This window comes from Pleurodeles waltl, chromosome 9 (assembly GCF_031143425.1).
Source record: "Pleurodeles waltl isolate 20211129_DDA chromosome 9, aPleWal1.hap1.20221129, whole genome shotgun sequence".
Lineage (NCBI taxonomy): Eukaryota > Metazoa > Chordata > Amphibia > Caudata > Salamandridae > Pleurodeles > Pleurodeles waltl.
The window spans coordinates 527573413-527599645 of NC_090448.1; the positions used below are offsets into that span (position 1 = coordinate 527573413).

The 26233-nt window shown below is 44.5% G+C and overlaps 1 protein-coding gene across 1 annotated transcript in view; it reads right to left on the reverse strand.

Annotated features, from left to right (window-relative positions):
- Window positions 1-26233, reverse strand: part of LRRC9 (leucine rich repeat containing 9) — a 640455-nt gene that overhangs the window by 307641 nt on the left and 306581 nt on the right. The window contains exons 16-17 of the mRNA XM_069207426.1: window positions 5279-5491; window positions 5069-5188 (exon numbers count right to left, since the gene is read on the reverse strand). Of these exons, the coding sequence (XP_069063527.1) occupies window positions 5069-5188; window positions 5279-5491 (333 nt within the window). The remainder of the gene's footprint in view (window positions 1-5068; window positions 5189-5278; window positions 5492-26233) is intronic.

A 26233-nucleotide genomic window follows, 5' to 3' on the forward strand; every position in this document is an offset into this window, starting at 1 on the left:
GATAAGGAACATCTTAACACTCATTCTGAGGATATAGACTTGCAGGACTTTTTGCTACGTCCTAGGAAGCCACGCTCTAAAAGATTCATCTACGCTATGTATAATGAGATCTGGAAGCTTTCTCAGATGGAAGCTGCGGCACGTTTAAGGCAAATAGATAAGAAAAACTTAGAAAAGGCTTTAGCTGATGTTGACACGGCATGAGCACTATTTCCAACAGGATTTATTCCCTGCCAAACATTAGATTGTCTGCAATAGATATCATTTAGACAGACATGTCCCTTTTATATCATGGGCAAAGTCAGCTGTGTTCTACCATGCAGTTAGGTTGGACATTACAGACTTTGAAAAATGGCCGAATTCCATGGAAGTGCATTAACAGTAGTAAATTGTCCACTGCTTTTAATTTATCCAGGGAACAACAGACGATGGCTAAAAGGGAGGCGAGTTTCACCATGCTTCACATGGAGTAGTTAGAAAAGTTGCCTTTCACAGTTGCAGAGAGTCCTTCAACAGTATGGCTGCTACATGGCATTATTAATCTGCCCATTTCCACTTTTAATTTTTCGAAATACCTGAAAACATCCTGCCGTGGCCAGGTACAAGCAACTAGGAGATAGCTATATTAAAGAAGAGTGGGAGTTGCCTTTTGAATGCAAATGTCTGAACGGCGAAACAGATGTCTGTATTAGCGGAAGCAAATATGAGACTACTGTTAGTCATTTAATGATCTTCAAGCAGGTGTCCATTCACAGCCTTTGCAATGTGGGTGTTGCAAACTTAGCCTGTTTTCTGAAGGGTACTCCTGTCCCTTTGATTTGACCAGCATTTCATGTACTTTCAAATGAAAGCTATGTGGTGCTGAGAAAACCAAAGCTGTTGCGGTATGCAACCAGGAATTGCCTATGCTATTTCAGTTTCTAAGGTCGTTACGTGTTGCGGACAAGTTCTATTCCCCCCCACACAAGAGATAAAAGTATCGGAAATGTGGCCTCACATTGATACTGCTAATGTATATTGTGACAAGCTGAGAAGACTAAAGGTGCTGCTGTTCCAAAAACAAGTCGCTTTGACATCAGCTAGAGAGACGTATGCTCTCCAATTGCGAGATCATCAGCCGAGATACAATCCCTATTAAATACAAACTTCCCCAAGCACTTTGGAGAGCTGGTATCCAGAATTTTCAACGCTTCGAGCACTACGGGGATTGTCAATTTTTTTAAGGCTGATAGGTCTGGATTTGTGTCCATCTTCAAGACTGTCTTCGGAGTCATTCCATGGCCATCCATTCACTCTTTTCCAGTGTGTTTGGAGGCTTTCCTGCAATTTTGACATTGATAGGCAGAATACTGCTGCTATTTCTTCTGATTCGCAGTGGTTGTGTCTTTCCAGCTATGTGAAGCAATGGAGCCACTGCCACCAGCTCAACTGTGCCGTGAACGCTTGGTTCAGAAAGTTAATGCTCCGTTGCTGGAGGAATTAGAGCGCGATTGGTGACTGTTATTCCAACCATTCCTATGGTGCGTGCAACCAGTCTTTCGCTGCGTATGGTGCCTCTTCGAACACTTGCCTACAGTGTGTCTTGCAGTTATGCTGGTGCCTTTTGTGGACCAAGCACTGCTGATGTCCCCGATGAGGGTTCATTCACAGTCGTGGCCCTTGAGACTAAGGCTGATTCGCGAGGGCACTTACGAGCCGCCCTTGGTGAATGATCTGACTCTTTTTGGCACTGTAGAGAGTGCCACTCGTGCAGGTGGACCTGCAAAGGAGTTTACTACGCACTACTGCTCCATGGATCCGTCTGCCTAGCCTGTGGTCGATCTCACATCTGACGATGGGGTCTTTTCCATTCAATGGCTTTGAAGATGCTCTTCAAGATCATGACTATTGTTAGAAAGATTTGATGATTGGCTTGTAATACCAAATTTATATTTTGCATCCAGAGGGTTGGGACAACAGTTGTGACTTGTAGGACTGGCATTGTCGCCTACAAACATAAGTACTGTCATCCTTCAATCAGCAGTCTTGCCTAGAGCAAGAGTCAAACTACGACAACAGTTGGCATGCTACTAGGACTAGGAGACAAAACACACTCAAGAGATCATAGAGGATCCAGGGATGGTTAACATAAAGTGGTGTCAATCCATCTTTGTCCACATATTGTTCTTGCTCCAGAGCCTGAGGTGCTGTTGTGCTGATGAGTAAAAGCCACTCTAGTTATTCTAAGAAGCTGAGTACCACAAATGACACCCATCCCGTGCTTACTGACCTCCTGTCCCGCTCTTGGACTACCCATTGAGTGCTGACCTCGTTCCAGAAAGGACTTCTTCCAGGCTGAGACCTCCTCTAAAGGAACTCCAACACATGACAAAGGGCCTGATTTAGAACTTGGCGGAGGGGAATACTTTGTCACAAACGTGATGGATAGCCCATCTGCTGTATTATGATCCCATTATGTCCTATGGGTAACATAATACAGCAGATGAGATATCTGTCATGTTTAAGATGTATTCCATCTGCCAAGTTCTAAATCAGACCAAAAGTCATTTTCATAGAACATTCTGGCCCAGGAATACTTCAGGCGTACTCATCCATCCACGTGGTCTATGTGACCACCCTATGCACACTAGAAGTCAGGCCCTGGCCATCTACTCCATCAATTCAGTAGATGGCCAGGGCCTGATAGCAGACAATTCCAATTATAGTTATCTTGCATCCACTACAGCATGTAAAGGAAATGCCAGGCACTCAACAGAGCACTCACTGAGTTGGAAGAGAGAATTGCAGCATTTTTTTTTTAAAATAGGCAGAATATTCATCAATGTTTTACTTCGTCTGAAATTATAACCATTGAAAGTAATGTATGTGCTGTACTAAAGGCCTTTTTTAAAGTCATGCTTTGCATCATTACCATTTATTTGTCAAATATCTATTTTGTTTTATCATTTGTTTACGAGTATCTCTCTTACTTATTTACCATGTTTGCCCATGCAACCAAGCAGCAAGCATCTAGTTTGTACAGAATGTCTCCTTAATGTTCATGCCACCCTGTTCAGCTACCACTGTACGCCAATCTGCTTTGCATATACTTATGTATGCAAAAGTATTTGCAAAGTGCATGCCTACCACTGGTGTACTGAAGAACTGAACAGATGGCATGGGCCCAATGATACGATTCACTAGTGTTTACAAGAGTCCAGGTTTAGGTGAAGTTCCTATTGAGTGGGGATCTAAAGCTTTTTGAAGAAATGGGTCTTCAATTATTTTCTGAATTGCAGAATGTATGGCCATTTCCCATATTTTTGGGATATTGTTACAGATCTGCAGCCCTCCTGCTAGAAGGGCTTTACACTCTCACAATATATAAACCAATTATTAACTAAATAAATAGTTGTTCCTCTTTAACTGCTTTGCAGCCTATCTTACCTCACCATGATTGGTCACAGCCTAACACCAGACCAAGTTGCATTATGGCTACACTATACATTTTATCCGAATACCTTGGCTTTTGAGACAAGGATCGTAGGAATAAAAGCATTGCCTACTTGGGTTAAGCGTTCTGAAGTAATCCAAAGGCCACACGCAGTGCTATAAATATATTCAAATGTAAGAAATAAAAATATAGTTATCGAACATCTCTATTCTCATATCAGATACAGACAAACGCATTAACTGTTTCTCTAGAAGGCATAAGGGCAATAGTGATTATTCTTATCACATTATGGTTTGCAATTTGTGCAGCTGTTGTATGAAGGGCATTAGCAAGTTGCTTGTGAGGTGGTGAAGAAAATTAGAAGGCTAGTTATTGCTTTCTCTCCACTCCTTAGGTCTGCTTTGCCTGAAAACATTGATTTGCTGTGTCATGGAGAGAGAGGGGTCCAGGATGATGCTGAGGTTGCGTGCGTGGTTTGCGGGGGTGGGTGCGGGGCCTTGGGCGGTGGGCCACCAGGAATCGTCCCATATGATTTTGTTGGGGCCGAAGATGATGATCTTGGTTTTGTTGGAGTTAAGCTTGAGGTGGTTAGTTTTCATCCAGTTGGCGGTGTCGAGGAGAGCTGCGTGTAGGTTGGTTTTGGCGGTGGTGGGATTGTGGGTGAGGGAGAGGATGAGTTGGGTGTCATCTACGTAGGAGTTAGTCTGGAGCATGTTTTGTGGACAATAATGGTGAATTATATGTTGAGGTTTAATCAATTTACCAAGAATGCCAGCAGGAGTAACCAAAGTTAAAAGTGTATTTTTTGTGGATTTGCTGAAAATAGAAAGAACAGATCACACACATTTGACCTCAAGACTAAACAAATTGCTATCAATACTCTCTTGGAACGTAGCAGGCCTCAGTAGTGTTAGAGTAAGCAGGGACGCTTAGGCGTATCTGGATGCAAATGACATCATCTGCCTTCAGGAAACTTGGGAGCTCGCCCTTTCAATATTGCGAGGCTTCCACAAGATCTTCACCCCTGCACTACGAACAAGCATGCTTGGTTGCCTATCTGGGGGCCTATCAACTTTCACTAAGCATTCAGCAGACCTAGAGCATTCAAAACTGGTCATTGACAAAAGCATAACCCAAGCAGCCTACACCAGAGGCCTGAAATTAAATATTAAGAAAATGGATGTGATCCTAATTAACTGATTCCTCAATGCTGCAAAAACATCCAAGCTGGAGGTGATCCAAGAACTGGTGGACAGTCTTGAATCTCTTGTTTTGGATCACCCCACCCAAGAAATCGTAATGGTGGGGGATTTTAAAATCAGCTGTTTAGGAGAGCCTCAGGACATCAGTCTTCAGGAGAGAGAGAGAGGCATACAATGCAATAATATTTGTCAGCTTACAAATTGGTATCAGCACAAAGGGCAATTCTTGTAAAATAGAAGGAATGTTCTGCAGGCATATGTACACTCTCCTACAAAAATTGAGGTCAGACAGTACTAGTGTGTTGCCAATTGAAAAAAGACAAAAGGTGAAAGGTAGAGATTCAGGGAAATGCTCTACCAATAGCTACCATATAATGTAGTAGTCCAACAAATACAAGTTACGGAAAGTGCAGTAAAGTACAGAACATCTTACCAAGTAGGAAACATCTTCCAAGCTAGTAAATTCGTTAAAGCTGATAATGAGTTTTTGAATCCATGTAAATTTGGATACGTCCTTTAACTTATTTAGACCATTTCCATGCAAATTCAGCACCTGCATTAGAATGTATTAGAGTTAAAAAAACAATTTAATGAGAAGATTTTGAAAAATTGGGTTATTAATCAAAAACGGAATACCACACACTTCTATCTGGCTGTGGAGGCTGGCCTTTGTAACAGAAAGCACTGTCTTTTCATCCAGGCAGATAATTTTAGGTTTTGGCTTTATCACAGGCTCCATGTTAATCACAGCGCTGTCATTGTTTAGTTCACAAGACATAGCTGAGTCTTCCTTATCGCTGTTTCCTTCGTCAGCGTTAATTTCAGTCATTGTTGAAAACAAGTACTGAGATTTTCCCTTGAAAAAAAAATATAAGCACAATTATTAAATTGTTACTGTATTTGAAATCCAATGTAACTAATGGGAAGCTGCCTTTGTCACAAAGGTTAAAGAACAAGAAGCATTTACAACAAAGGCTTTATAACGAAAATGCATTTACAACTAAAGGCTTCTAGAACAAATTTGTTTACAACAATTATGTATATACAACAGATGCCCTTTCCAATGAAAATCGTTGTAAATGTAAATATCTTGCAGGTAAGTAAACAGCTTTTAAATATATTTATGCACATATATATATACACACACATACATATAATTTTAAATATATATAATTTTTAGGTTTTTGGGTGGGCATTGATGGGTGGTAAGGGAATTTTTAGGGTTTAGGGTGGGTATTGGTTTTGGGTGGTAAGGGGATTATTAGGGTTTAGGGTGGGTGTAGGTTTATCGGTGGTACCGGACATTTTAGGGTTTAGGGTGGGTGTGGGTTTTTTGGGTGGTAAGGGAAATTTTAGGGTTTAAGGTAGGTATGGGATTTTGGGTGATAAGGGAACTTTTAGGTTTTAGAGCGGTTATGGGTTTGTAGATGGTAAGGAATTTTTAGGGTTTAGGGTGGGTATAGGTTTTTGTGTGGCAAGGGAATTTGTAGGGTTCAGGGTGGGTGTAGGTTTATGGGTGGTACAAGACATTTTAGGGTTTAGGGTATGTATGGATTTTTTGGGTGGTAAGGGAAATTTTAGGGTTTAGGGTGGGTATGGGATTTTGGGTGATAAGAGAACTTTTAGGTTGGTTATGGGTTTTTGGATGGTAAGGGAACTTTTAGGGTTTAGGGTGGTTATAGGTTTTTGGGTGGCAAGGGAATTTTTAGGGTTTACTGTGGGTATGGGTTTTTGGTTGGTAAGGGAATCTTTAGGCTGGGTATAAGTTTTGGGGTGATATGGTGATTTTTAGGGTTTAGGATGGGTATAGGTTTTTAGGTGGAAAGGGGATTTTTTAGGTTTTATGGTGGTTATAGGTTTTTGGGTGCCAAGGGAACCTTTAGGTTTTAGGGTGGTTATGGGGTCCTGGGTGGTAAAGGACGTTTTTGGGGTTTAGAGTAGGTTTAGATTTTTGGGTGGTAAGGGGATTTTTAGGGTTTAGAGTGGGTATAGGTTATTGGGTGGTAGAGGGATTTTTAGGGTTTAGCGTAGGTAAAGGTTTTTGGGTGGTAAGGGGAGCTTTAGGGTGGGTATAGATTTTTGTGTAGTGAGGGAAATTTTATGGTTTAGGATGTGTATAGGTTTTTGGGTGGTACAGGAAATTGTAGGGTTTAGGGTGGATATGGGTTTTTAGGTGGTAATGGAAATTTTAGGGTGTAGGGTGGGTATGGGATTTTGGGTGATTAGGAACATTTTAGGATTTCGGCTGGTTATGGGGTTTTGGTTGGTAATGGGAGTTTTAGGGTTTAGAGTGGGTATAGATTTTTGGGTGGTAAGGGAATTTTTAGGGTTTATGAGTATAGGTTTTTGGGTGGTACAGGAAATTTTAGGGTTGAGGGTGGGTATGGTTTTAGGGATGCCCTTTCCAATGAAAATCGTTGTAAATGTAAATATCTTGCAGGTAAGTAAACAGCTTTTAAATATATTTATGCACATATATATATACACACACATACATATAATTTTAAATATATATAATTTTTAGGTTTTTGGGTGGGCATTGATGGGTGGTAAGGGAATTTTTAGGGTTTAGGGTGGGTATTGGTTTTGGGTGGTAAGGGGATTATTAGGGTTTAGGGTGGGTGTAGGTTTATCGGTGGTACCGGACATTTTAGGGTTTAGGGTGGGCGTGGGTTTTTTGGGTGGTAAGGGAAATTTTAGGGTTTAAGGTAGGTATGGGATTTTGGGTGATAAGGGAACTTTTAGGTTTTAGAGCGGTTATGGGTTTGTAGATGGTAAGGAATTTTTAGGGTTTAGGGTGGGTATAGGTTTTTGTGTGGCAAGGGAATTTGTAGGGTTCAGGGTGGGTGTAGGTTTATGGGTGGTACAAGACATTTTAGGGTTTAGGGTATGTATGGATTTTTTGGGTGGTAAGGGAAATTTTAGGGTTTAGGGTGGGTATGGGATTTTGAGTGATAAGAGAACTTTTAGGTTGGTTATGGGTTTTTGGATGGTAAGGGAACTTTTAGGGTTAAGGATGGTTATAGGTTTTTGGGTGGCAAGGGAATTTTTAGGGTTTACTGTGGGTATGGGTTTTTGGTTGGTAAGGGAATCTTTAGGCTGGGTATAAGTTTTGGGGTGATAAGGTGATTTTTAGGGTTTAGGATGGGTATAGGTTTTTAGGTGGAAAGGGGATTTTTTAGGTTTTATGGTGGTTATAGGTTTTTGGGTGCCAAGGGAACCTTTAGGTTTTAGGGTGGTTATGGGGTCCTGGGTGGTAAAGGACGTTTTTGGGGTTTAGAGTAGGTTTAGATTTTTGGGTGGTAAGGGGATTTTTAGGGTTTAGAGTTGGTATAGGTTATTGGGTGGTAGAGGGATTTTTAGGGTTTAGCGTAGGTAAAGGTTTTTGGGTGGTAAGGGGAGCTTTAGGGTGGGTATAGATTTTTGTGTAGTGAGGGAAATTTTATGGTTTAGGATGTGTATAGGTTTTTGGGTGGTACAGGAAATTGTAGGGTTTAGGGTGGATATGGGTTTTTAGGTGGTAATGGAAATTTTAGGGTGTAGGGTGGGTATGGGATTTTGGGTGATTAGGAACATTTTAGGATTTCGGCTGGTTATGGGGTTTTGGTTGGTAAGGGGAGTTTTAGGGTTTAGAGTGGGTATAGATTTTTGGGTGGTAAGGGAATTTTTAGGGTTTATGAGTATAGGTTTTTGGGTGGTACAGGAAATTTTAGGGTTGAGGGTGGGTATGGTTTTAGGGTGGTAATGGAAATTTTAGGGTTTACGGTGGATATGGGATTTTGGGTCGTAAGGGAACTTTTAGGGTTTAGGATGGTTATAGGTTTTTGGATGGTGAGGGGATTTTTAGGGTTTATGGTGTGTATAGGTTTTGGGTGCTAAGGGGAGTTTTAGGGTTCAGGGTGGGACTAGGTATTTGGGTGGTAAATGAATTTTTAGGGTTTAGGGTGGGTATAGGTTTTTGGGTGGTACAGGAGATTTTAGGGTTAAGGGTGGGTATGGGTTTTTGTGTGGTAAGGGAACGTTTAGGTTTTAGAGTGGTTATTGGTTTTTGGGCAGAAGGGCTTTTAGGATTTAGGGTGGGTATAGGTTTTTGGGTAGTAAGTGATTTTTTTAGGTTTCGGGGTGGGTATGGGTTTTTGGGTGATAAGGGATCTTTTAGGTTTTATGGTGGTTATGGAGTCTTGGGTGGTGAAGGCATTTTTGGTGTTTAGGTGGTATAGATTTTTTGGTGGTAAGTGGATTTTTATGGTTTACGGTGGGTATCGCTTTTTGGGTGTAAGGGGATTTTTAGGGTTTAGCATCGATGTAGGTTTTTGGGTGGTAAGGGGATTTTTAGGTTTATGGTGGGTATAGGTTTTTGGGTGGTAAGGGAATTCTTAGGTTTTGGAGTGGTTATTGGTTTTTGGGTGATAAGGGAATTTTTAGGGTTTAGGGTGGGTATAGGTTTTTCATTGGTAAGGGGATTTTTAGGGTTTAGGATGTGTATAGGTTTTTGGGTGATAAGGGAACTTTAAGGTTTTAGGGTAGTTATGTGTTTTTGAGTGGTAAGGGATTTTTTTAGGGTTTAGGGAGAGTATAGGTGATTGGGTGGTAAGGGGATGTTTAGGGTGGGTATAGGTTTTTGGTTGGAAAGGGAACTTTTAGGCTTTAGGGTGGTTACGGGGTCTTGGGTGATAAAGGAAGTTTTGGGGTTTAGGGTGGGTGTAGGCTTTTGGGTGGTAAGGGGATGTTTAGGGTTTAGGGTAGGTAAGGGTTTTTGGGTGGTAATGGAAATTTTGAGGTTTAGGTTGGGTATGGGATTTTGGGTGATAAGGGAACTTTTAGTGTTTAGGGTGGTTATGGGTTTTAGGGTGGTAAGGGAACTTTTAGGGTTTAGGATGGGCATAGGTTTTTGGGTGGTAAGGATTTAGGGTGTGTATAGGTTTTGGGTGATTAGGGGAGTTGTAGGGTTTAGGGTGGGCATAGATTTTTGGGTGGTAAGGGAATTTTAGGGTTTTGGGTGGCTATAGGTTTTTGGGTGGTACAGGAGATTTCAGGGTTAAGGGAGGGTATGGGGTTTTAGCTGGTAGGGGAATTTTTAGGGTTTAGGGTGGGTATAGGTTTTTGGGTGGTAAGAAAACTTTTAGGGTTTAGGGTGGGTATGGGCTTCAGGGTGGTAAGGGGAGTTTTAGGGTTTAGGTTTTTGAACAGTAAGGGTCGTTTTCGGGTTTAGGGTGGGTATAGGATTTTAGGTAGTAAGGGGATTTTGTAAGTTTTAGGGTGGGTATAAGTTTTTAGGTGGTAAGTGATTTTTTAGGTTTCGGGATGGTTATGGTTTTTGGGTATTAAGGTAACTTTTAGGTTTTAGGGTGGTTATGGAGTCTTGGGTGGTGAGGGAATTTTTGGGGTTTAGGGTGGGTATAGATTTTTGGGTTGTAAGTGAATTTTTATGGTTTAGGGTGGGTATGGCTTTATGGGTGTAAGGGGATTTTTAGGGTTTAGGGTGGATATAGGTTTTTGGGTGGTAAGGGGATTTTTAGGTTTATGGCGGGTATAGGTGTTTAGGTGATAAGGGAATTCTTAGGTTTTGGAGTGGGTATTCATTTTTGGGTGATAAGGGATTTTTTAGGGTTTAGTGTGGGTATAGGATGTTCAGTGGTAAGGGGATTTTTAGGGTTTAGGGTGTGTAGAGGTCTTTGGGTGATAAGGGAACGTTTATGGTTTAGGGTGGGTGTGGGATTTTGGGTTATAAGGGAACTTTTAGGTTTTAGAGTAGTTATGGGTTGTGAGTGGTAAGGGATTTTTTAGGTTTTACAGTGGGTATGGGTTTTTGGGTAGTAAGGGAATTTTTAGGGTTTAGGGTGGGTATAGGTTTTTAGTGGTACTGGAAATTGTAGGGTGGGTAGTTTAAGGTTTATGATGGGTATGGGTTTTGGGGTGGTAATGGAATTTGTAAAGTTTAGGTGGGTATAGGCTTTTGGGTGGTAAGGGGACTTTTAGGTTTTAGACTGATTATAGGTTTTTGGGTGGTAAGGGAATTTTTAGGTTTTGGGGTGGGTATGGGGTTTTGGGTGATAAGGGAATTTTTAGGTTGGTTATAAGCTTTTGGATGGTAAGGGAATTTTTAGGGTTTAGGGCGGGTATATGCTTTTGAGTTGTAAGAGGATGTTTAGGGCGGATATGGTGTATTTGGGTGGTAAGGGGACTTTTAGTTATTACAGTGGTTATGGGTTTTTGGGTGGTAAGGGAATTTTTAGGGCTGTGGGTGGGTATAGGTTTTTGCATTGTAAGGGGATTTTTAGGGTTGAGGGTGGGTATAGGTTTTTGTGTGGTACGGGAAATTTTAGGGTTTAGTGTGGGTATGAGTTTTTGGGTGGAAAGGGACATTTTAGGGTTTAGGGTAGGTATAGGTTTTTGGATGGTAAAGGGATTTTTAAGGTTTAGGGTGGGTATAGGCTTTGGGTGGTAAAAGCATTTGGTATTCCATCATACATCTGTAATTAATACCTATATAGAGTTTGTAATTGACAATATATATTTAAAAAACAATATTTTTATTCGTAAGCTGGGGAGTCTTTAGGTCCCCGGCCTACCTTCTGCCCTGTGGGGTCCCTCAGGGGTCCTCACTTAGCCCCACTTTGTTTAATGTTTATGTGGCCCCTCTGGCAGAATTTATACGTTCTTTTGGCTTCACCCCCACCTTATATGCAGACGACACGCAGATTATTATTCCTATCAACAAAGATGGGGAGACAGTCGCGGCTCGGTTTAACACCTGCATGTCGGCTGTAATCAGTTGGATGAAGGCCAATTGGCTTAAATTGAACTGTGATAAGACAGAAGTTCTCTTTTTTGGGGCAGGTAAGGCACTATGGTCCCCTAGTTGGTGGCCTAAAGAGTGCAGCACTGTGCCCCTACCGGGTTCCACATCCAGAAACCTAGGATTTCTTTTCGACGATCATTTGTCTTTCCAACCGCAAGTCAATCTGACCATAAAAACTTGCTTGTGGACGTTGAGGAAGCTGAAGAAAATGTTCCCCTTTCTATCTAAAGAATGGAGAGTTACGGCTACTTTGGCGTTGGTCGGGTCCAGACTGGACTATGGTAATGCCCTCTTGCTTAACCTGGAGAAAAAATCTCTTAAAAAACTGCAGCTGATACAGAATACAGCTGCTAGACTAATACTGAATCTGCCACGATCTGCCTCTGCTAAGGAAAGCCTTAGAAATCTTCATTGGCTTCCCATAGCCCAACGGATATCCTTTAAGGCTCTCTGTATTTCCCATAAAGCCGTGCATGGGATTGGGCCCAAGTATCTTACTACTAAATTTCATTGGCAACGACCCACACGGTTGCTGCGGTCGGCCAATACCTTTCTCATCCAGGTTCCCCGCACTAAGAAGGTGAAGTGGGGGGATAAAGCCTTCACTATAGCGGCTATGAGGACTTGGAATTCTCTTCCGTTGGAGCTTAGAAAAGAGCATAACTATCTGATCTTTAGGAAACGGGTCAAGAACTGGCTGTTTCCTCGATAATTGTCTATATTTCTTTCACTGACATTGCTGCCCTTCCTTAGTCAGCGCTTCGATGCCCCCGGGCCAGAATGCGCTCTACAAATACCTCCATACCATACCTACCATACCAATATTGTCTTTCTTCATTGCCCAAGAGAAAGAGTGGCTAAAATCTAGCTTTCCAAGACATACTCACAACAAAGTTGGCTTAAGAAAGAGGAAGTTGTTAGTCAATAATCGTAGACAGGTCAAGCCATTTGTGTTAGGTCTAGCCTAACATACAGTGCAAGATTTCGGGCTGTGAAAGATATATTGTGATCTTATAGTAGGCTTCCAGCTTGTCCATTGCTTACCATTGGTTGGCTTTATTTTCACTTCCATTTGCTTGCTTTTTATTTGAAGGCTTACCCTCCTCTTCCTATGTCTGTCCCTCCCCTGGAGTGTACTCTTGCTAGGATGTTCTTGATTTGCTGACTTGTATCCTTCCATTATTCACATTTATGAAACTATTTTTTCCTTTTTATTTAATTTTATTTTAACTCCTGTAGTCCACATACTGCACGAAAACACAAGTTTTGGCAAAGGCTTTTTATTGTAGCGAGTGAAGGGGAATCGTTAAGCTCACTCAACTGGGCTATGAGGGAGAAGGGGTACTCAGCAGAACTCTTCTGAAGGGCGGTAATTCTGGTGTCTGGGGTGCTGCAGAAGATGAAATGCTGAAACCTGTGGAAAATAAATTCAACCTTAGCATGCTTTTCCCTTTACATTCTGAAACTACCCTCTGGTTTGTAAATTGTGTTCTAATGGGAAAGTATCTGAAAAATAAACCTCGCAGTTTATAAAGTTAAAAAACATTAAATGTAAAGTATAATTTTGAGATACCAGAAGATATGGGTTTGCTTTTTCTCCAGTATTTTGAAATGTTTTTTCTTTTACATGTTTAAACAATACTTTACAGAAATACATTGTCAAAGTCAACAGCTCTGCACTAGCTTTAGATGGGTGAAACTTATGTGCTTTGCCAATGCTTGCTCACGAAAGAAAATTGCTGCAAAGTAATGGTCGCATAGAAAAACAGAACCAGAGTTCTCATGTTCAACTTGTCTGTCAATAATCAAGCCATGATGATGTTTGTTATTTTCAGGTCTTCTGTGAGAAATATAATGATTTTGAAATAATAACTCTGAAATATAATATCACTGGAAGGTTAAGGTGTAATTGTATAGGAAGGGAGGAGGGTGCAACTCTCTCCGAGCAAAAATATAACTAAAAAAATAAAGAAAAACATTCTGTGAATAACCTTGCATGTTCCAAAAGAACTGCAAAAAAATGTATATAAAAAAAAAATAACAACATATGATCGACAACAGGGATTTGATATTATAAAATAGTATATCAGACATATAATTGTACATTTCAACATTCTATATGATAAAACGTATCACAGCAAACCCCAAAAAAGAAAAAATACATCATGTTTCTCAGTTTCTTAGAAAGGATCGAAGTGCAATTGCTGAGCTTGGGCAGTACATTCCTCGCATTACGGTAATTGCCTCTGCTGCAAAGTTATTGGTATATTTTATAAACTTTGGACACAAATGCAGTACTCTAGCTTAACGAAATTTGGGGTTAAAAATGTAACCGATGACATTAGCCTAATATGACATTTCATAACTAATTAGAAACTCTGCCACTTTCTGCTGCTACCACAGTCCCCACTGGGGTGGGTCTACATTCCCCAGTAGGCATTGGACGGCCTGTGGCCTGAAGGAGGGACTTTGCTTGAAAAAACACTTATAAGTGATCTGAGGGACCGGCAGAGTAGGACGCACTTTGGCGCATCTCCATGCCAGGAGCAGGCCCATCATTGTCAGGAGGAGGCTGGGCCAGCCACCCCCTTGTAGTCTTTTGCTCTCAGGGTCAGGGCATTAGGTGCTCTTGCTGATTCAACTCAGAAGGCTGAATGTGAGAGTTATCCTAAGTCTATTCCTTTGACTGTCCATGATTGCTCATTCTGGCGTCTGTAGTACCTATCACTCAAAGAGCCTGCTCTTGCCTGGTCAATGTTTTTTGGGTGTTGTGGAAGCAATCGGACCTAGGTTTAATATGGGCAAACGAAAGCTGGGTGTCTCTAAGTTTGCAAAACACTCCACCCTGGATGGGCTTATCAAGGGTGCGGTGGTTGTCATCAATAAAGAGATTCAGCTTGCCGAGTGGTGTTTATCTCTTTCTGCCAATTGTTCAGTTTTGTCCCCATCTGCCATTCTCTTTGACTCATCTGTGTCCAACCATGCGTCTCAAAGCAGTAGGCCAGAGAGCCTCACTTTTAATTGCTGCTTTCTACAGCCTTTTCACCATTTTTTATGTTGACACTGCCCCCTGCAGCCTGTTCTCCTCCGGCGAACCGCAAGAAGGGAGGCAAGATATCTAGACCTAGTGCTGCTATGGCAAAATCTTTGGCTTCGCAATATTGTGACCTTTCCCACCCACCAGACCACCTCCTTTTGGACCCTGATCTTGATTTTAATGCCCTTTTTACATGGCTATCCGAACTATTCATTGACGTTTTATCCTTCAACCTCTCCACAGTGCTTGGGCAACTGTCTGCCATCAAAAGAAAGTAGTTTAATGTTTTCGGCCTCAGAGACGGCGTTTGCAGTAGGGGGAGTTCCAACTCCACCACAAAGCCTGTGGTCACACAACATACAACACCCGCGGGTGTTAATCAGGCCGAATCTAATCCTTGTTTGGCCTCTCACTTTTCGCTGCTTGGTGCCTTGCCCAAGGAGCCCCTCATCTATCAGTCATCTGTGCCACCTACACTTCTGGCCCCGAGGCGTCCACCAACTCTCTCCAGCTCAGGTCAGCCCAAGGGAAGTCTATCGGTGTTACACTTACCCCCCTGATGTATATCCTTATTGTTGTACCTGTCCCTTTTTTACAGTGTCATTCCCCAAACTTTTTACCTTCTCCTCCTATTTTTTCATAACCATTTTTGCTGACGTTATGACCCTGGTCATTTTATCACTGTTGAACGTGCTAAAGTGCATGTGCTCTCCCTTATAAACTTGGAATGATTGTCTTATACCTGATTGGCACATTTAATTTACCTTTGAGTCCCTTGTACAGTGGAATCTTCATACCCGGGGCCTGTAAATTCAATGCTATTAGTGGGCCTGCGGCGCTACTTGTGTCACTCACAGAGATCAGTCTTTCAAACCTGTCTCAGTCCTGCTGGTGCAGGGCCTGCATCCGCACTTTTCTGCCACAGGGACCTGGCATCTAAATGTATTTGCCAGGCCTGGAACTACCCTTTTACTACATGTAAGTCACCCCTAAGATATGCCCTAGCTAGCCCTATGGACAGGGTGCTATGTATGTAGAAGGGAGGACATGTGCCTAGCTGTGTGGCCTGTTCTGTTAGTGACAAACATCCTATTTGGTTTCTCACTTCTGTGAGTGCTGCATTCTCAGAGGATTACATTGGAAATAACCTACCTTATATCTGGGTAGTATTGTCTGATCTATGAGGGGTAGCATAGACATGTTTGGTATGGTTGTAATGGTAGTGAGAAATGCTGTTTACTTGTGTAGATGGATGTGTATTTTTTATTACCATTATAGAAATACCACCTCTAGAAAGTGAGCATTGCTCTGTGTTTATGACTGGTGTTTTGCAGCGTGACTCCAATCCACGTCTGGGGCAGAGTGACAGATGGGCTTTGTGCATCTTTTCAGACAGCCTGTACACAGGGAGGGTGGAGGTGTCACAGAGGTGCATCTGCATACTGAATGGTCTTCCTGGACTGAGAGAGGAAGAGGCGGGGAACACCTGCATTTGTAAAGGCCGTGCCCTGGCCTCACACAAGGTTCTTGTTTACCCCCCACTGATGTCTGGAGCCTGTGATGGAGGAGAGAGGGGACACTCCTAGAACCAGTTGGAACTGACTGTATGCCTTTCTCCCCCTTTTGTGGAGACTGCGCAAAATGAGTATTAGTACAGGGGGCTTCCCCCCACATTTTAGACATGAATGGACTACTGAATTGGGCACAGAGCGCTGCTGGAAGGACTCACCAGGAACCGCCTTGGACTGCTGCTGCTGTGCTGACCTGTGACCTGCTGGGTCACTAGGAGGAACTGCCACTTTCTGCAACTCTTGTGCTGGCCTGTTTGTTGAGCCTTACAGCCCTGTGCGTCCCCATCTTCTGTCTCCAGGGGCGGGATGGTGTGCATTTTTCTGCTGTCCCAAAGTGCAGGAAGGGCGCTCGGTCTCTTATCCGTACAGTGCAAGGAGATTGCTTTACTTGGTGGGCCATATTCCACTGGGTATAGCGTGTGACGAGGGCTGCTGTGCCTGTTGGCCTGGGCACAGGGACCGCCCGTTTGATGCCAGGGGTGTGAGGCCCATGCCCCCTCCTGTCGTGAGAAACCCCAAGAGGAGCCCATCAGCAACCTGTCCTTCAGCATTGATGAGGCACACTTCCCTATGCGTCCTGGGACCAGGTGGTAGAGGAGCTGGCCCGTGACCTGCCTCAGCAGAGACACTCACCGCTGCAGCCCGGGCTAGTGCCTAACTGCACCCTCACCCTGAGGATGCGCTGGAGAAAGTTGTCGGTGAGCCCACATTCTGCCAGCCAGACAGGATGGCGAGGAAAGCTGCCACAGCGCCCAAACACGGGCCGCAGCCCGATGTTGTCTCCTCTATAGAAGGAGAGAAGTGGGCCAGAACCATATTCTCCCTAATAGGGGAGCTGACAATGGCCTCCCGGCCTTGCTCTTCGTTGGGGCCACGGGGACCCTGACAGGTCGACCTGCGCACATATGTGTTGGATGAGCCCCCCTCCTACTCCTGGGGGCCCATCTGCCAAAGTAGGAGCCTTGGCCTCCCAAAGACTACCCTCTGAGCGGGGAAGGATCCCCACTGGGGCCCCCGTCCGGCTACCCTGTCGCCAAGGAAAGGAACTACTGCATACCCTCTAATAGAGGGGCAGGTGCACACGATCGCCTGGCTGGGGTGATTGCTTTCTTTCCAGATTGCAGGGTGGGGAATATGTCATACCATATGCCACATGGAAATTGTTTTTTTAGGTGCATTCTAGATAATGTTTGGGCATTTGTAGTATTATGCGTATGCTGACGTGCATTCCTTTTAGTAATAATGGCAACCTGACTACTTCTTATGTTGCAGGACAACCAGTAACCTATATGTCTATCTGACATATGTGTTTTATTATGACTACTGCTTACTTCTGAAGAGTACAAGTAACCTGAGTAATGTTCTGACAACTGCTTGTGTAGCAGGGTATTGCTGATACATGTTATGTTTGGTCTAATGATGTTTCATGCAGTACAGTTTATTTTTATATAACTTGGTGTTGTGTTTCCTTTGTGCTGGGGATAGTGCGTCACGTGTGTTGGGATTGTTGTGCAAACGCTTTACACATTGCCTCCAGGTTAGGCCTGACTGCTTGTGCCAAGCTAGCAAGGGGGTGAGCAGGGGTTATCCTGGGTGGGTAACCCCCTCGCCCTGACTAGAGTTGGTGGGTTCTGCCTTGCTTAGGTGCATACTATAACAAACCAGAAACTCCTTTTATAACACTTATGTTGTGGTTTTAGCCAACGTCCTGAAACTTAAAGCTCAGACAATGGAGAGTACCCAACAGCTAATGAAAAGCCACCCATTGGCTCCATTCTCATGTTCAATGCAAAGCTAATCTGACATTTGTTTTGCCTGCAGCATGGCTTGGGTGGGCAACTTGGACAAGAAGTTTGGGAGTGATTGTGTTTTTGTTAATTTTGCTAATCCACTTATTGTCTGGAGAGCTGATTCACTTTTATTATCTATGTCTTGTTAGGCCTAAGGTGTGAAGGTTTTGCCATGTATTTCTACAGAGACATGGGCTTGAGGGATGGTGTGTTGAGGTTTAGGCCTGTCTCTTTGCCACCTCGGTATGTATCTTATTCTATTCCCACTAATAAATGCTTTTCAGTCCTGTCTTGGGTGGGTGACACTGATAGACTTCACAGCCCCTTCTCGTTACAGTTTAATGATGGTGATATTGGAGGCAGTGCATCAATTAGGGAGTCTACCATGCAATCTGTCACTAATCCTATTATAGAGGTCACCCACAGTTGCCCCATGAGACTTTTCCCCATCCCTCTTCACACTCTGTTAACAAGGTGAAACTGCTGAGCTGGAATATTGCGAGGCATGCAGCAAAAGTCAATATATAAAGAGTTGGGGGGCTTTACTTCAGCCTTTGACACTGATATCTTACAGAAGACTTGGCTCCCAAGGATCTTTATTGTGATGGTTTTATTTAGGGCTCGAGCAGGGCTAGCTGTGTGGTTTAAGACCTCTCTTGAGTGTGTTATTTTGCCCATTACTACAAACAGTAGGCTCTTTCAGGGGTTCCCAGTTAAGTGGCCTAATACTTGAAGCATTGTTCTCATTAATTTTCAGAACTATAATTTTCCCAAGAATGATAACCCAAATTTTACCTCCCTTTTAGATTATATTGAGGAGTTGGAACATAGTTTCACCTGTTTAGACACTGGCTTGAATATCATTTACTTTGCCGCTGTCCCCGCCGGCTTTAGAGATTGTAGGGAGTAGATGCAAATTCCCTATTTGCTTAAACATGATATTCGCAACAACCTTATATGGGTTACAACGCAGAGCCTTAGGATCCCAATTTTTGGTGGAGAGACCGGTTAATCTACTATTGATTATTTTAGCCAGAAGGAACTTCTTCTAAAACACTGAAGATGGGGCGATCCTCACAAGTACTTTCAATGACAACAATCCTCTTTCTATCATGCAGACATGCCCAGTGCATCACCCCCATGTCATAGCTGTTGGTGGTATCAACATCCTCCCGAGAAGTAATGGTCTTATGCTTGTGTGGAAATCTATTAATTTGAATGAAGTCCACTCCTTGACTATCTTAGGCTGACCGATGACCCTAACTGTAGTGTGGACACATTTGTAATCTTAGGAAATAATATTAGATCATATCTTCTGAAATCTAAAGCCCGTGCCAAGAGGTCTGTCCATTCCTGGTTTGACAAGGCCTGTAGAGAGGCCCAGAAACGTTTAGTGCCCTAAAAGCTACCCCCAGGGATCCGGTGGCTGTTGCAGCCGGTTGTATAACACAACCATGTATGCCGGACCCATGCATGCCTTTACAACGCGGTCGGAAACACAACTGTGTCTTTTCAAACCTATGCCTATACCATGCATGTCTTTACAAAGAATTTCATTGTTAAAGCATGCTTAGTAAAGGAATATTTGGAAACGGCATGTGTGGTTGTGTCATACAACCCCCACTTAACCTAACAAACTACTTGGGTTGATTATTTCAGTCAAGTGGATCATTCGACTGATATTGTCAATGGGTTGCCTAATCTCAAACTATCTACTTTTTGACTTGGCATGGAATTTACCATGGATGAAGTAGCGGAGGCAGTTAACGCAAGTCCCACACAAAAAGCCATGTTTTGCTATGAGGCCCCCTTGGACATCTACACATTTGAGGTGGACCTGTGGGCTCCTGTTATTACCAACTAAGCAAATGTTGCGTGCACTAGTGGCATCCCTCAGTTGTGGCATTCAGCTATTTACCATGCCCATATTTAAATAAGGTAGCAGGGCTTCCTCAAGCTGGTGCAGGGCTTCCCCAAGCTGGTACAGACCTATTTCCTTAACAGATTCCATGGTTAATGTTAGGGTTGTCCTTAACAAAACCATGTCTTGGTTTACTGACAATCGTATTATCTCTGAAGTCCATTACGGTTTCCGATCAGGTTTGGGTACTGAAGACCAGTGCCTGAATTTACATCTGCTAATTAACAAATACACCGTATCGAGAAGTGGTTCAGTTTATCTAGCTTTTATGGTCCTGGCCTGCGCTTTTGATACAGCGGTCAGGTCCAAGCTTTGGTAAGTTCTAGAATTAATGAGCTAGATTCTGGTTTGGTGTCTTTTCTATGTGCCCTCCATATGGATATAACTGCCTCTATCCGATTTGGGCAGAAATGTGAATGTTCTGAGCACTGTGGCCTGGGCTGAGGCATCCAGCAAGGTTGTGTTTGGCACTAATTGTGTTCTTTCGGTATGTTAATGATCTGAACTCTACACTAGTCCACAAAGGGGAGGATATGCTAACTGTGAATGGGCAGAGCATCTCTCTTCTTTATGTGGACAATGCTGTTTTATTGTCTAGAACACCCAACAGCCTTCATTTATTGCTAGATATCTTTGTGAGCTACATGAACAGCATAGTTTGGTCACAAACTCGGAAAAAACCTTTGTCATGGCCTGTGGCCCCAAAAACCTGGAGTTGCAAAGTCTTGTGCTCCAGGGAATATATACTGCTAAACCCATGACTTTGGACTCCCAGGGGACTTGGAGCCTTCTGCTTGAAACAGGAGACTTAAGTTCTGCAATTTGGTTGGCTACCTTTTTAGTCTGGCCTCTAAAATTAACGACAAACCTATTGCCCCTATTGTTGAGATCTATAAAATGAAGTGCCTTCCTGTTCTAACTAATGGGTCTGGTCTGTGGGGTCACAAGACAGACAAATTCCTGCAGGATGAGGAGAACAGGGTATGTAGAAGTATTCTTGGCATTTTGCCAAGGTCACCGACGTACGCTGTTCATGACAAATTAGGGCTTCCAAACGTTGCTGACAACATCAATCTGGCCCGCTGTAGTTATGGTGTTCTATCTGGCACAATCCCACAGTCTCCCTGAACAAGGACATCATCCGGGACTGCTTTTCTTGTGACAAGGGACTCCTCATCTCTTTGCAAAAGTGTATCAAGGACACTTGTCATAAACTAGCAGACCCAATATCTTTTTCCTGCCAGCTAACATCACTATGAGGGACCAAAACTGAATTAAATCCAGCTTTAGAAACCTCAAAAGGAGGGAAAGAGAACTGCTCGAGCTGAAGAAGCACACTAATATTATCTGTCGGTTCAAACAATCCTAGGGCTGGAACTTTATCTGGAGATGGTGCCCAAAAGTTGGGATAGGGTGTAACTGACCAGATTCAGGCTGGGTCATATTAGGAGTCAGCTTTTGTTTCTTTTGGGCCAGTTCAATCCCAAATTTATTTTGGTTTGCCCCCATGGCAAGACCTCTTTAGAGATTCTGGCACAGTCTGTGTTTTCTGCAGGTACTATTGTTTTTATACCAGTACGGTTTTATCCCTGCTCCTTAAAGGTGCCTCTGTTTTTAGATTTAATTCAGCAGGAGCATGGCCACACTGGTGACCAAGATGGCTGCGTGGCAAGGAAGCTCTGGTGACTACAGCCCCTCATTTTCCAGAATGTGGGCATCCTAATCCCTGTCCATCAAGAACATGGACGTGCCTGGGTCGGCCTGTGAGGACTGCAATGGTGTAACATATTGAGGCTGCTTACCCTGGAGGCGACATCCCAACGCATGCAGTTGGCAATCCAGCCTTTACCTCGGAGACCCAGGGGTGACAGGGGCCGTGGGTGAGAATGAGCTCCAGGGCTACCGAGCTCTGCCCGGCCACCTCACTGCCCCCTTCATCCTGATGGCCCTGGGGTTTGAGGATTGGGCCTGAAGGGCGCTCACTGGCTGCTGCACCCTGGAGCTGTGCTCATTGCCTGGGCAGGCCCTGCAATTAAGGCACCGCCAGCCATGTTTAATTGATGCCTGGACACAGGGCACATTCTACATTCCTGCATTCGCTGGCGGCCGGACACCATCATCATTCTTGCGGCCAGGTCGGCTCTGGCAGGGCGCCTAGCCATGAGGCGGCAACCACAGTGCTGACTGGGATGAGTCCCTGTCCCATGGGCCTGGGCTGTGGCACCCCTTTGACACACCTCCCGCACCACTTTGGACAGTGTGTGGCCATCGGGCCGGCCTTCCCCCGGAGGCCCCATGGCAGCAGCGGCCACAGGACAGCCCGAGGCCTGGGCTGCCAGGTCCCACTGGGCTGCCTGCTATGTGGCAAACCCCCTGGGGATTAGAGGATAGGACCTGGGTGGTACCTGCTGGCTACACCTACTAGGAGCTACTTTCCATCATGGGTTTGGGCCCCAAGCCCAGAGGTGCAACTGGGGGGTACTGTCCAGGCTGGGCTGTAACACGTGGTCTTTGCCCATGTTTGGACCATCATCACAACCTGAAGGATCATGCTAAGGTGCCTGCACTAACGGCTGCACACCCAGTGCACCATCCACACGCCAGGGCCAGCCATGCCCCCCTCCGCTGAACTACCTGCAGCCCTGAGGCTTAGACTTACTCAGCACTCTCTGTTAGCCTGCCATACTGATTTTCTGTAGCTTATTGCTAAGCAGGCTCTCCCCGAAGCCCTGAAGGGACGATAACGCTTCTGCCACTACGTTGCATGTCATAAAGAGCGTACGCGGCCCACCTTGGCCATACTGCTGACCACAACTGCAAAGCCTTGTTTCACCAGTACCCCCCACACACCAGGGTGCGCTCACTAACAAATCCAGGGCCTTGCGCCACCACAACACCTGTTTGCCACTTCTTCCACCCCAACCGCTCATCGCCTTTGGCCAGGAGTCTCTGACCATGATGCGCAGCAACCTTAAACAGTGCAAACTGCCATTTGAGCAGCCCAAAGCTGCTGAGAGACCAGAGGTCTAGGTGGATATGGGAAAGAGGCAGCTGACCTAACACATCAGATCAGGTGATGGGCGCAGAGGCCATCGTTGCGGAGCTCCATACAGGCTTTAGCTCCATCGACACCCGGTTTGACATCCATACAAATTGTCTTAACTGCACGGGGAGTGCCTGGATCACCAAAACCTCAGATTAGATGGTGCAGAGGAGCACATATTGAGTCTAGAGGTTGGTGCTGTGTCAGTTGCAAGGCAGCTGGAGAAAGTGTAGCACTTTTTAAAAACTGTTGCCATCAAGAATGGAGATCAGGAAGCCAGATCCTGCTGCAACAACCTCAGCATACTAGGCATCGTGGAATCCACTGAAACAGGCTGCCTTGACCTGTTTGTGCAGCATCTCCTCGCTGACCTCCTTGACTGCCAAATCTTCATGTCAACGTTTGTGGGACAGCAAGCACGCTGATGTCTTGGCCCTTGTCCTCAGTTTGGTGCCCCAACGCACTCTATAATAGCTCATCTCCTTTTATTCCGAGACAAAGCATTTAGGCTAGCACATGAACAGGGCTCGATATAATATCAGGGCACAACTATCTCCTTCTTTCCAGATTTTACAACGGCAGTGCAGGATGCGAGCAGCATCTTCATGTAAGTACAGACTATGCTGCAGAAGGCTGGCCTAAAATATGGCTCTACCCTGCCCATCTCAGAATCAACCTCAATGGCAAGGCTTCTCTTTTGACCCCCTAGCTGATGCAATCACCTTCTGCAATGGTACATCAAGGAGCGGTCTCCTTTGCACTGGGACACGCTGAAGCGCTTTCCCACAGACCTGCTTACCTCAACTAACTCGGACTTCTCCCCAAAGGATTGATGGACATCATGTGTTCACACCCTGCATCCACTGAAAGTTGTCCTCTCGTGGCTGTCTTATGTATAAAGTTGTACGGCATTACACAGTTTTTTGCATCTCGATTGAGACTTCACCTCATGACTACTTTGCAACACACTTCTACCTTCACATGCTCGAGATTCACTTGCAAATGGGGCTTGTTCGCCGAAGTGTTGCTCCACCACGAGGTGAATATCACCCTGGCAATTGTGTGATGTTCTTCTTAGGCAGTCTTGCTCCTAGTGTGGGTGGATGGAGGGGGGAGGGCAGTGATGTTCTTTGCTTATGTTTGTTGTTTTTAGATACATATACTGCAACCCACGCACCACATTCCTATTGCATGATGGTACCTACACAATAATATCATGGAATATTAGAGGCCTAAACAACTGTCACAAAGGCAAGCAAGTACTAAACTATCTTACTAGACACAGCACCAACATTCCATTACTACAGGAGACACATCTCCCACTCGGGACCTCCCCCATCTTCGCCTCAACATGGGGCTCCAACAGATACTTCTCGAGGTATATTACCTGCTTTAGAGGGGCATGCACCTTGACACACAAGCCTACCTTTCAAAACTCTGCCAACTTTCGCGATGATGACTGCAGGTATGTCATGACTGCTGGAACAATGTGCAGGCCAACAAATGTCGTTAGTTAATGTCTACGCCCAAAACATTGATTCCTCTGACTTCTTCCTAAACTTATGGTCTCTCCTAAAGTGCATAGATTCTGTTCTGTTATGGGGGGGGGCGACTTCAACATGATCCTTGACCTCTTTATGGACACCACAGCCGCAATGCCCAGTGGCAAGCCCCGGTGTTTATAGGTACTCCGAGACCTCTGTCATGCTTATATCCTTAAAGAGACCTGGCCCCTGCACTATGCCTCTACTCCCGGATACACATTCTACTGAGCGTCCCAACACACATGGACCTGTATATACTACTGGTTTATTTCAATGACAGTTGCTCCCTGGCTACATAGTACAACACTTTTTCCACGCATGCTTTCTGGTCACTCTCTGGTCAAGCTAGCCCTGAAGATACCCTTTGGAAGGGGGAGATGAGTTTTGACTTATCCGTGCAATGCTCTCCATGATAAGGTGTTCCATGTTGAGCTACATGATGCCGTTATAGAATATTTCAAGCTCAACTAGGGTTCGTAACCAAACAGGCCACCCAAAGGGAAGCCTTCCAAGCATACATTTGGAGGATGTGCACATCCAAACATGTGGGGGTTCTGTGTGATCTGCGTAAGAGCTTAGCTTGTATAGAATGCGAACAGGAACGTTCACCAGTGCTTTCAGATCTAGCTACACCGTTGCGGCACACTGCTGAACAAATACTGCAAGTTGGTGGAGCGCAAGGCGTCCTATCTGGGGAAATATGCCCAGGCCAGACAATACAGGGAGGGCGAACACCTGGGCTGTTCCTTGAAGAGACTGCCCAGGGGCAGTGGGTATATCCCAGACCTCATAACACTGAACGGGACATGAGTATCTGATAACAATGGCGTGCTCGCAGAACTCCTTCACTACTACATAGATTTATACACTTCCCGCACACTCAGCAATGATGCAGCGTTAGCTGACTATCTCCTGAAATTGCAATGGTCTGGGTCACACATACCCAGTTGCAATTTCTGATCGAACCTTTCTCGAGAGATGAGGTCCTACAGGCAACTGATTACCTTGACAGGTGCCCAGTCTTGACAGGCTGACAGGGATATTTTATAAAACCTATAAACATCTCCTCATCCCTCACCTACTGGCCATGTACACTGAGTCCCTTCGACACAGTGGTTCTCCCCAAAACTCTGAGAGAATCGGTGATTACGCTACTGTTGAAACCTGGGAAGAAACCACAATGTTGCATCTCCTACATCATTTATCGCTTCTTAGCTTTGATAATAAAATGCTATCTAAGGTCCTTGCCAATCGCTTAGTGCTACTGTTGGACCAGATATTCATGCCCATGCAGTCAGGCTTTGTTCCTCATCGTTCCACCTCATTGAACCTGCACACCATGTTCTCGCTGCTGAATGGAGTCTCCCCGATCATTCCTGTCACTGTGGCCTTGCTAGATGTAGAATTGGACTCATTGGAATGGCCCTTTCTGCGTGCAACACTAGACAAACTGGGGTGGCCTTGAGGGTTCCTTACGCTTATCATGCTAGTATATTCACTTACAGCTCCCTTTACCATTTCCAAGGGGACCAGGCAGGGCTGCCCCGTTCTTGCTCCTTTTTATCATTGCAATGGACCCTTCAGTCTGGCATCAAGAGGAGAAGCACCTTCATTGTGGCATCCCCTTCCAATCTAGCCCCTACTCCTTTCCCTATATGCCAACGCCATTCTGCTGTTCATCCAGCACCCTGCAGATACCCTGCTCCCACTAGGGGAGATCTTTAGGTTTGGCGGATTCTGCAGCCTTCATATAAACTGGAAGAAATATGAACTATTGCCACTGATACAAGCTACTACTCTGGTTTCATGTGAATTCCCCTTACTTGGTGTGACGTCCCAGTCACATACTTGTGCATCATGCTGCACTGCGAAAAAGAACAAGTAATATGC